At 53.3% G+C, this 11,705-nt stretch overlaps 5 protein-coding genes across 5 annotated transcripts; 2 read left to right on the top strand and 3 right to left on the bottom strand.

Annotated features, from left to right (window-relative positions):
* Positions 1–342: 342 nt before the first annotated feature.
* Positions 343–876, bottom strand: PV08_11299 (uncharacterized protein; the record flags this gene model as incomplete). Its single annotated transcript, XM_016385609.1, has 1 exon — positions 343–876. One exon carries the CDS (start codon positions 874–876, stop codon positions 343–345), a length of 534 nt encoding a protein of 177 aa, XP_016230553.1.
* A 41-nt stretch (positions 877–917) lies between these two features.
* PV08_11300 (uncharacterized protein) lies at positions 918–1,913 on the bottom strand (the record flags this gene model as incomplete). Its single annotated transcript, XM_016385610.1, has 1 exon — positions 918–1,913. One exon carries the CDS (start codon positions 1,911–1,913, stop codon positions 918–920), a length of 996 nt encoding a protein of 331 aa, XP_016230554.1.
* A 1,849-nt stretch (positions 1,914–3,762) lies between these two features.
* Positions 3,763–5,216, top strand: PV08_11301 (uncharacterized protein; the record flags this gene model as incomplete). The annotated part of the gene is made up of 2 exons (XM_016385611.1): positions 3,763–4,129; positions 4,183–5,216. The coding sequence occupies 2 exons, from the start codon at positions 3,763–3,765 to the stop codon at positions 5,214–5,216; spliced, it is 1,401 nt and encodes a 466-aa protein (XP_016230555.1).
* An 878-nt stretch (positions 5,217–6,094) lies between these two features.
* Positions 6,095–9,817, top strand: PV08_11302 (uncharacterized protein; the record flags this gene model as incomplete). The annotated part of the gene is made up of 2 exons (XM_016385612.1): positions 6,095–6,356; positions 6,411–9,817. 2 exons carry the CDS (start codon positions 6,095–6,097, stop codon positions 9,815–9,817), a joined length of 3,669 nt encoding a protein of 1,222 aa, XP_016230556.1.
* Positions 9,818–9,962: 145 nt separating this feature from the next.
* On the bottom strand, positions 9,963–11,419 carry PV08_11303 (uncharacterized protein; the record flags this gene model as incomplete). Its single annotated transcript, XM_016385613.1, has 3 exons — positions 9,963–10,910; positions 10,967–11,163; positions 11,218–11,419. 3 exons carry the CDS (start codon positions 11,417–11,419, stop codon positions 9,963–9,965), a joined length of 1,347 nt encoding a protein of 448 aa, XP_016230557.1.
* Between the last annotated feature and the right edge of the window lie 286 nt (positions 11,420–11,705).

Below are 11,705 nucleotides of genomic sequence, written 5' to 3' on the forward strand. Positions count from 1 at the left end.
ACAAAGAGTGCCACAGTGTGACAAAATAGTGTGCCACTTACGGATATTCAAGACTTGCTCAATACTTGCTCAGCGACAAAAATGTGCTCGGCAGGTGCCACCGAGTTAACTACTCGATACTTGTTCAGCAACAAAATGAGCTCGGCAACTTCTGGGCACAAGTCATGGTTCGGATAAGTCGGGATCTGTTGGTTTTATCAAATTGTCCTGTCAAGTTGTTGCGCAGAAATCCGCCTCCGGTGTGCGCGCGCCTTTGGGCATAGTCAGGCGGTTGGCGGAGCGGCACTCTCGAGGATCGTTCTACGAAACCTCTTCTCCCTGCTTGAAGCCAATCTCTGCACATCAGGGTTGGCAATGGAATTTGCTATGGAGGACGGCCGTCGCTGACATCCTCAATCGGCAATGGTGGAAGCCTGGCCATGCGCGGTAGAGTTGGCCGGTCGGGAGACTGTAATCCGGCACGGGAAGCTTCTGATGAAGGAGCTCCTCGAGAATTGGGTATAGCCCAAACGCCTTGTCCTTGGGATTTGTGGCCTTTCGCGTACAAACAGCATCGATCAAATCGTGCAGATTGTAATCTTCCGTCCCTTTCTTGTTCACGTTTACACCGCTAGGCGGAGTCTTCGCGACACGTCCAAGCTTGGAGTCTATCGCCTTGAAGACACCAAGACAAACGGTAGCCGCGAGGAAAAAGCCTACGCCTTGATTTTGGTGGATGATGCACATAATCACACAGTGCTTGGTATCTTCATGTTCCTGTTGACACTTAACAGAACAGGATTCGCTGGCGTCATTGGGTATACCATTCGCTACATCTGTCACCGTCATCATGCTGGCGAAGAAAACAATCCATAGAAGCATGAAGACAAGAAGCATTATGCCAGCAATCAACCTAAAAAGTGTTCTGAACCCAAGCTTTACACGAGAGACGCACTCGACAAATTTTTGATAATCTTCCAAAAATTGGTTCCAGGTAATGGATTACGGTTGGCGTTGTCAGAAGTGGTTTGAGACTTTAGCAGGGCCTGTACATGGTGTCTCGTAAGCGTTATACGTCTCCAAGCCGTCAGCGTAGGTGACGTTGACTCGACCCTCGTGTAGTGAAAAGTAGTGAGTTTCATGGCAAGATGGGACCATGAGATGGCACGGTTACCACAAATCACGATCGGATTGCTGGCGAGCATGAGTTCTTGGTAGGTCCAAATTCGCTTGATCCATTCCCTGTCCAGAAGTTCCGCTATGTCTTCAGCCGAGGCGAAGAACACCCTTGATGTTGTGCGAGTACGATACCAGATGTCTTTCGGCGATGTTGGCTTGACGTAGATCTTTGGTGGCGACCGGTGCATGTGGGGCATCCAGCGGGTGATGTATAGAGACCAGAGTGTGAAAAGTGCCGACCAGAAACCAACATCGGCCTTGTTAGCCAGTCCCGTGAATCCACGCTCGAGCGGTCCATGAGCTTCCAAGTATGCCATGGCCCTATCGGTTCTGTCGTTTCCATCACCAAGCCAGATGAAGACTTCTGTCGCACCTTGATAGATCGCACTCATCAGAGGTATCTGCTTTGATTTCTCGGCATCATCATCCTGATTGATGGCAACGACATCCACCCAGATAGTAAATGAACCCAGCCTTCGCCTTAGATGCTGCAGAGCTGAATGGCAATTGTCGGTCAATTTGATTGGGACGCCGCCACATTCAATAGTCATAGGGGCCGAAGCTTGTACTCCCCAGACACAAGATAATGCCGAGAAGACTGGGCAATGGTCGAGTTGTACCACCATTAGATCTGCCTTTAATGGTCCTCCATTGTAGTCCGATGTGGAAGGCGGATGGACTATCAGTAAGCGGATTGATCGGTCATCGAGCCCAAGCGGCTTCGAAAGGTACGGCTCCTTAATCGCGGCGCACATCTGCGAGAAGTCTTAGAAAGTTGCTTTAATCGAAAATGCATCAGGACATCTTTCCTGGTGGAATGTGGAAGGCGCGTCAATGTCTGGGTAAGTTGCAAAGAGTATTCAATACTAATAACAATAACTGCCTTTTGCCTTCCCAACCACTAACTAGCACTCTTTACCTTCGCCCCGTTGCCTGGGGGCTAAAATTGATAGCCATTCTCGGTGAGTCTTGGGCTTAAAGATGCCTACCATCATGCTCAAAAGTGCCGCTAGCGATTTTGATGCATGTCTCAGGAGAGCTAGCAGCGCCTAGTCTCAGGCAATCACACCTGTCTCACCACACACGGCTTGAACATCGATCGGTCCAGCAGCAGCCTGCGTTGCAACGCCATGCCCCGGGGTGGTGTGCCCGCTGTAGTCCGAGCATTGTGCTGATGGGCTCACGTCGTTCGACCGCAACCTTGCGGGGTAGTAGATGCACGTGACCAGGAGGGCTTACGGTTGAAAACAGGCAACTGAGGCTTAGATAAACCTACAAGTCTAGGTCTCGACGCTTCCTTTACTGTTTCTGAAGGAGAAACTATTTCTGATCCCTACGATGCTGTGTTAGCACCAACCGCTGAAGTCGGTGGAAAACTCCCGTTGAACTGTAAGTTTGTTCCGCGGAGATCCACCTGCGGGTTGGGCGGTCCGGCCATTTCGGGCATGTACGCGGCTTCACTAACTAGTTAGTTAGGCTGGGCCCGCCGCTACTTTTGACGTCTACTGTATAAGAAGCCTCGTCCACTTCCCAAGTCTCTATCCATCAACCCGTTTTCTGTTCTCGCCTCCGTCGCCGTGATGCATCCGTTGTACGTTACGCACTCCTGCCTGCATCCTTCACTGCCGCATCAGGCCCCCCTCCGATTCTCCTCTAGCTTCTTCGAAATCCGCCTTGACTCCCAATGCACCCCGGTCACCCTCCCATTCCTCAACCCTCGCGGCCTTTGCTCCGTCTACTTAGCCTTTAGTCCTAAGCATACCGAGCACCGCTGAGCATACTGAGCAGTCAACGTGACCATATGTCCATTGGTCGTCGACGTCTTCCCTTCTCATTGGTTTCTCAGCATCGTTGACCTGCCCCAGCCCGCGGTCGTATATAGGTCAAGCGTTACCTAATGAACTTGGTCGTAACAAACTCCCTCCTGGCGGACGTAACCTCGCTCCGCTTTTGCTCAGGCTGGCTGGCGGCTGGCCCAGCACGTCAGCTCACCCTGCCGACTACATGGGGGCGGTGACCCAAAGAGTAAAGGTCGTCCCCTCCTCCAGACTGTCAAGTTTTGAGGAGGGCCCCAAAAACGAGGCTCTGGGCCCAACGGAGGAAGCCCTTGGCGCCATTTGAGGTAGGCAAGCCACTCAGCGATTTCCAGAGTGGGACACATCGGGTAGAGGATACAATACAGTATGCCACGTGGGTTATTGTTCATCATCTTATCAGCTTTTGATCAGACGCAGCATTTTAGTCAATGGGCTCTTTGGTGTGGCTCTTCAAGTTTGGGCGCGCCTCTAAAAGCGCCTTACCAGCTAGCCCCCAAAAGTTGCCTTCGCCAATGCATCTTGGATTCGCTGAATTTGGGGGCCGGTGAATACGCATGCGCAAACCACTGACTTTTACCATATTTCGGATGAGCTGCAGTGTGGAAGCTCTAGTCAACGTTTACACGCTTAGGACGCCCCGTTTCTAGGTCAAAAGGCAATGCCCCACGAGCCGATTTCGCATTGATCTTTATTTATGGCGACTGGCGTCCAAATTTATCCTGGACTATTGCGTCCCGGCTTTGCTCAAGCCTAAGTCACCTAGCGGCTTCCTTGTCTTGTAGACAGCATGGAGCCTCGCGATCACGGCCTCAAAGAGTCCTCCGGGGCTGCATACCACCCCATCGCTCCGAGGAAAGGACCAGCTCGTACAAATCGCAACAAGTCCCGGGCGACGAGGGCCCGAAAGTCTCGCTGGTGGCCCATACCTCGGTCAACAGTATCTAAAGCCCTTTGTTATGCGTCTGTCGGCCTCATTCCAGTCGTGCTACTCCTGTGGCTACCTCTAGATATACCGAAATTAAAGAACACCAATATCTTCGAGGGTAGCCCTATAGGCGGACGACTGACTCTCATACAAGCCAAAGCACTCGACTTTGTGAGCAGTGCTGTTCTTGCTCCATTCATCCTCGCCGCACTTCACTTAATTATGTCTGGTTTGTTAACGCGCGCACATCAATTGCCGACGAACGAACGTCTCACGCCGCAGGTATCCCAGTGTATACCCTCGTCGAGGCCAGTGCGACTACACCAGGCTCCTTCGATGTCTTCAAGCTCTGGACGTTATGTAGTAGCAGGTCCGGCCGGCGAATGGCGTTAGCTATACTCACTCTTCTTGCGGCGTTTGCTAAGAGCTTCCTATCAAATATCATTGCGTACGAGGAGTTTATGCAGCCCGTTGACGCTACCCCAGTCCAACTCAGACTCCTGGCGGGTCCGTCGATGTCATCGACTTCTGAGTACCAGGCCGACAGCACTCACTTCGACGTGAAGCTGAACAGCACCGTGGATGACTTCTGGGTCGCAAGCCACGACCAAAGGCGGGAGTTTGCCATGCAGACGACCAGTGTCCTGCAACAAGTAGCCTGGCAAAACTCCAACTTGTCCCTGAACTCAAGTGTGTACGTGGCTGTGAATGTGACAACGGCGGAGCTAAGCGCAGTTGCTGGCTCTGTCATCGGCCTGCATGACGTTCGCGCTGTCCGAGCCACCATCGAATGCTGCCCTTATAGCCCATCAAGCGTGAAGTATGTCGACTGGAGTGGTATCCAGAACGCCGGATTACCAGCTCCTCGCATCGAGCTCACTCTTGATAACTGGACTGCGAATGTGCCGGCGCCCCTGAGTGTTTTCAAAGACGGCGGGAGTGCTTCGATCTCGAACTCCTTAGATTTCCTGGCTTATAACATGAGCGCAGATTCGATATATATTGGCAGCGTGGCTCTTATTTCGGCTCCGCTCATACAGAGAAATTGGACGAAAAATAACACAGTACCGTTGGCCACTCCGTTCGGCGCCCTACAAGCCACAAGGCACAACCTAACAGAGAATGCCAACGGTACATGCGATGAGGGGTATGTCTGCGAATACCTGGTCTGGGGACTTGTCTGCAGTATTCATCAGCAACAAGGGTTGCTCAACCTGGCAAGAGGCACCGCTGGTCAGAAATGGACCATAGGTTCTGCTCGCTGGGAACTGACTGAGGAGGTGCACCCAAAGCGACTTCGAACAACTTTGCAATAATGGCATTGATTCAGGCTCTGTCATAAGTGAAGAGGCAAGTCTGGAAGTCTGGGTTTCCCGATAGAGCCGCCTCACCCTCTCCTTTATACGTAAAATCTGCGTAAAAAGAATCTGTGCACTTGTAGCTGCAGAGTCAATGTAAGTTAGTACTTCGATCACTTTTCTCGCCTGGAGGTAGTGAATGCGCCTGTTCCACGGCCTTGGGAAACCTGCCCCCGATGATACGTCCCGACACAGCGGACTCCTCCATGGGGGTCCTCGTCGACACTTCCATAACTCTGGATTCATCCAATCAGCATTTCCTCTGCGACGGTTCCCTGGAATCCATAACCCTAAAAAGAAAATAATAACCCATTCCACAACTATCTCTTCTACACTAACCTCCCTTAAGACTTATTTCTTCTACAATAATCTGCTCTATACCCCGAACGACCTTTGGCGATATTACGGGTTTCTGCTTGTATCGATCCTGTACATCAAGCATGTGCGCCGCAAGAGAAGCCCCCTGCCAAAATTACACGTCAACACAAGAGGGAGTGCCTCAGGACTGGTCAGTAGGTTGGTAGCCCTGCAGCAGACCGTGTGGCCGACCACATCCCACAGTGTGACCTGTCAATGCATGGACTGCCAATGGCACCACCACTAACCGCTGCAGTCCTGGCTGGCCAGAGGGCTCTCTTTCTGCAGTCTTCCATTTTAGTGCGTGACCTCGGTCCATGTGATATCATGGGTTGATGTGGGCGGCGACAGTGACTGTACACTCAGGCTTGCAATGCGCTGCCTACACATAAGGCCCATGACAAAGGCCCTTGGGCTTCGTCTCTCCCATTTCGACCCGAGAACCACCGATCAGGCTTTGAATTGTCAACAACGGCATCATGTTGACTCCACAGGTTGCTAATGTTCTGACCTTCTTCTATCCTCTCGGGAACACGCCCGCAGTGTCGCTCACGCAAGCGCTCCCTCCAGAGAAACAGGCCGATATCCTCCTCCTGGGGAGCGGAGATATTCGTCACATTCTGTTCACCGTCCATACCGAGCGCACGTTGCCATCTGGCCGGCATGAGTCGACCAGAGATGCTTGCATCAATGGACGGACGCTGGACTTTACCTGCTGTGATGTCGATCAAGCGATCATCGGTATCCGCCCCCAAAACCAGCTGAACCCGGCTCTTGACTAACTCAACCCTAAAGCCCGTAACATTCTTCTGCTCACTCTCATCATCGATGATGTCGACGGCACCAACGTTCCTCTGAATTGGAACCTGTACTACCACTTCCGGATTGATGAAGCTTCGCTGCGACTGCTACAGAGCCAGGCCCGCAAGCTACACACTCTCGCTGACTCCCTCGAAACCTGGCACAAGAGTACGTATGGCATGCTCATTACACCGTTGGACCATGGCTCCCTGGAAAGGGTCAAGGACATGTGGAACTTCTACAGTATGGAGCGGAAGGAAAAAGAACGCGCCGGCTTTGAGGCACACTTCGATACTTACATCCAGAAGTCACGCCAGCGGAAATCCAGTCTTGGTATTGGGCTCAATCTCACAGGTTTCAGATCTGCATGTCCCGCCGCTCACCAATCCATCGAGGACCTGGGTGTGCTGCATGACCACTACTGGGAGCATGGTACTCTCGACGTCAACCAATCAGGGCGGGCACCCGCTGGATATGCCAATCCCATGTTCCTATCTCTGGATGACAAGGTTATCCTGCATTACGGGACCGATCCCCTGTTGGGTTTTCACCTAGCCATGGCCTTCGTGCCCATGCGCCCAGCATCACCCTTACTCTTGTCGTCCGCCGCCTCAAATCGGCGAGAGCATGTGGTTGCAGTGGCAAAGGCCGAGTTTGATGCATGGACGGCCTCCTTTAGACGTCATGCGGACTCGGTCAAGCTGCGATTTTTTGTCGGTGATGCTCTGGCCTTGTCTTATTCTCTCCAACGCCGGAATCCTGTACAGTCACCCGTACCCACACAGGTACCTTTGTACCGTGATCGCTTTCATTTCGAGCCGCTGACGCTGGATGGGAAGGGTGACGCGGACAGAGGTGCTGGTCCAAGCACCTTTACCGTGATCGACACGTCCAACCTGATCGACCATGTCGGAGCCCTCAATTTACTTGCTGCCACCGCGCCGCTTCTGGCACATGACATTTCTGCGATCTTGTACACCGAAAAGCTGGCGAGGTCGGATAGTACATTTGGCAGCTTGTTCGACCGCCTCCTTTGTGGCCCTTTGCCGACCGTTTCGATCCTTCTTGGTTTGACCCCCGCGGAATTCGTCACCAATACTTCAGCGCTCTCAACAGGCGATGAACTCTTTCTCGACTCCATTATTCATACATCAGGACAGCAGGCCCAGAGCGGGCAGTTGTTTACGCGGACTGCCTGGAAGCAACCAATACGCACCGCCGCGACGGCCAACGGCATTCCTTCTACACGGATTACTTTTGGCCACGTCGGCCTGGCCTCGATTCTCTACCATGTTTACCTCAGAATGTTTGAAAATGAAGATATCACGACGATGATGTCGAATGCGACATTGCTCAAATTGCAACAATTCTCCGTCCCCAAGTACCATCGAGCCAGCTTCGCTGCCTTGATCGGCATGCTCAGAATGCGAGTTATCACCAATTGGGAGCAGACCGTCGAAGCCCTGCTTGAGCTCGTAGAATCCAACAACAGTCATTTAATGACCAGGAACTACATCCAGGAATTGTTTGTCTGGCTCCATTTGCTGGGCGTCTACTCTGTCAAGATTCTCAAAGCGCCTTGCAACTCCACTGGCTGCCCGGTGAAGATGAACGACCTGCGCGATTGGAAGAATATCCCCCCGGTGGTATGCGTGACGCTGAAGGTGCCGAGGGACCAGCTAGTAGTCTTCACCGAGGACCATGTCACCAAGACCGGGACACCACCTCTTCATTGTCTCGTTCAAGGCTCTTCCCTTGGACGACCATGGCAAAATGCGTTCGGGGCCCTTCAAGGTGGATTCGGCCAGGTAGAGACCCGGGGCACTCGATTCAGCGATGAATACGAAGTGGGCATCATTGAGGACCAGGCAGCGTGGAGTGGGACGTCGCCTCTGTGGGTGTCATTCTATGCCCCCACCTGGATGCTGCTACTTGAACCACGCACGGCATCGGTGAAATTGGGCATACAAACTACTCCTCAGAGTACTCAAGCATTTATCCCCAGGCTCGGTCTTGACCTCACCGTCTTCCAAACGTGCCTTTCAGACACCGAGCACGTACACATCAGCAAATGTGTCCCCAACCAGACAGCAACCCGCTCCGTCTGCAAAGTCCCCGCCAGCGACGCTCCACCTCCGGATGGCAGCGACTCGCCAGCGATCATCACCACCACCACTATCACTGCCGTTGTCGACTCTAAGACCGCTAAGGTCACTTCCTTGGCCGCTCGATTGGGGTTGGTCTCCCCGGATTGCCAGCGTGTGCTCCAAGCGGGTGGACAAGTCAGCGCCGCGTCAACTACACCTTTCCACTTCGCGGTCGACATCCGGCCAGGATGTACCATCGCGGTCGACTTTCCCCTGCCCATGCTGGACAAGGGTTTCAGAATCAAAGTGGCCCGAAAGTCTGGTTGGGTTGAATTGACAGCCCCAGTCGTGGACGCCGCCGAGTGGCCTTCACTTCGCTCCTTCATCTACCCAGTCTTCCTCGACTCAGACCGTGTCACCAATTGGAACCTGCCGTACCTGAATATCCACTCGCTACCAGTCCTGGACGAGAAGAAAACCACACAGCTGGCTTGGCTGACCACGCATGCGTCGATGATGTGGAGCGCAAGCGAGAGATCACTTCGTAACAATCCTCATCTGCCGGCTTCCCTCGGAGAGCGAACCAGGGTCGAATTGAAAGACTCCATGTTCTCCTTGTACATGCACTACAGTGGACTGCAAGGCCGGCGCGCCCGTATCTTCGGAGTCAGCTGCCCTTCCGACGGTGGTGTGCATATCCTCTTCTTCGTGTCCAGCCTCCGACTCGATCTTTCCAACCGCACAGCTGTGCTAGACACGGCCGTGCTACCGCTGCACGACACTCTGATGCCTCGGATCAGAACATTTTTGGGGGCGCTGACAACCAGCGGCAGCCTCTGTCAGGTGCGCGCCACCAAAGCCGAGTTGTGCGCTTGGAAGCAGGTGTTGCCCGCGCTCGTCGAGCGGTGCCGGACGTGGTCTCACAGGTCTGGATGCGAGTATTTGGCCGAGCAACGAGTCCCCCTCTCGGTCGAAAATGGACAACCACCATTATGTTCATGTGGCGAGGGGATCATGCCTCCTGGCTTCATCACAGGGGTTCCGGAATGGGACCAAGTCGCCAAGTACGCGGTCCGAGCGGCGATATCACCCCCGTTCTCTGCCGCCATGTTCGAGGGTGGATGCAAACTTGACATGTTGAATCAGGAGGCCGAGGAACATCAGGCCAAAGCGTGCAACTCATGCGGGAGAGACGAGGCGGTCAATGGGTCGGGTTTGCTCAGTTGTGCACGTTGCCGAAAAGTGAGATACTGCTCTAAGGAATGCCAGCGGGTAGATTGGAAAAAGCACAAGGCCAATTGCGTCCCAATTTAGAGCGGCGGCATCTCTGCTGTCCTTGGGAAAACTTGATGGGAGAATGTCTGACAGCCACCTAATCGGGCATCCCCTGCATGACTGACTACAGGCAGTCGGCAAGAAGTTCGTCAATGTTTAGTTTCAAAGTTCGACATTTGATCATTCATTGTACAAGACCGAAGAGCTTTCCGGCCACAGGATCCCACTCAGAAGACCATCGCCGTCTGCTTTCGACCCTGGCGCCGTCTCGCAATCGCGTCAGCTGCGTCGACTCTGGATCGAACAGCTCTCGCAGTATATCGGCCAGCCCTTCGGCACTGTCAAACCCCCTTCCGTTGACATTCTCGGTGACGAGCTCTGGCCATGCGGCATACTTGCTCCATCCCGCCACTGGAAGCGCAGCTCCGAACATGTCAACGACTTTCATCGGTAGGTCGACACCGCTGCTACTCGTGTGCAGGGACACGCCGAGATCAGCAGAACCCAGCAAAAGAGCATAATCCTCAAAAGAGAGCCAGTCGGTATAGATGTTGACCATTTCCAACGCGTCTCCAGCGTCCAATGTCTTGATCTTATCAAGATAGTGCTGCTTGAGAGGGCCTTTGCCGGTAATGACGACCGCAAGCTCGGGTAGCTGAGGATGAGAAGACGTAGCGCTGGCGGTGTAACTGCACAGTGCGTCGAGGAGGAGTCCAAAGTCCTCGTCCGCCGTCCACGACGTCGAAGAAACGACAAGTCTCATTTTCCTGTCGACGATGGAGTTGAAATGATCTGCTAGAGGTGGATATCTCTGAAGGAAACCTATCCGCCCCGAGTCCGTCAATGGCTGGTAGAGATCCGCCGGCCGGTCGTGGAGCGTAAGTACAGGTGTACAGATGGCCATGTCCGATCGCAAGACTTTTGCCATGGCGTCTGTCACGGTGAAGTTGGCGCTCGCAGCTCGTCCTAGAAACTTCTCATAGATTTTGGAGACCTTGACCATGGGATGATCCGATCCGAGCTTGAGGGCGAGAATGGAATAGCCAAAGTTGTGCCAATCGACAACTAGTCTGGTTCCTCGGAACAGGCACACAGTCGCCACGACTAGCAGAGTTGGAATGGACGGTGGATTCTGGCATATTCGTTGAGTAGACGTAGAAGGAAACACCTACTCAGAATGCAACTTACCTGGACTAGCATCCATTTCGAAGGGGGCATCGAATAGCCCAGGGTTCGCCAGAGATACCATGCTTGCAATAGCACCTTGACGGGACCGAACGCCAAAAAGAGATACTTGTTGTTGGTCTGCAGTAGTCGTGGAGCAGACGGAAGTGGCACAATAGTTACGTTTGAATGCGCAACAAGCTCAGGTAGTGGTTCTGTGTCTGTGAGGTCTGTCAGTATGCCCTTTGTTTATCGTCCTCACCTTGACCAAATACCTCGATATCCAACCAGACGCACGCGGCCACCATGATGGGCAATACTGAGAGCGTGATACTGCATCCGCGGACTTCGGCCTAGATCACCCAGGACCACCACCTGGACCGTACATTGTTTATCGGCTGGATCACGCTGTGATGGTGCTAGTAGTAGCAACACTGTGATCAAGGTGGAAATGATGACCAGTAACGTCAAGATCATCGTAGTGGCCGGACGTGGGCATCCGGAGAGGTTGCGCTATACGGATCCTGATGTCGTGTATGCCGAGAAAACTATAGCGTCCTCGCAGTCATACACCCACATCGACGATATTGGCATACGATGCACCAGCTGCTCGTCGTTACAGAGTGCGAGTACGAGTACGAGTGCAGAGGACACGTTGTGGTGGCACTTTTTGGCCTAGTGAATTGGCAGATGCCGGATGTGGTTAGACTCAAGATCCTCGAAAAAAAGGGGGCCTTCAACGCCCACATGCGCCGGGTTGTAT

Source organism: Exophiala spinifera (assembly GCF_000836115.1).
Source record: "Exophiala spinifera strain CBS 89968 unplaced genomic scaffold supercont1.9, whole genome shotgun sequence".
Classification (NCBI taxonomy): Eukaryota; Fungi; Ascomycota; class Eurotiomycetes; order Chaetothyriales; family Herpotrichiellaceae; genus Exophiala; species Exophiala spinifera.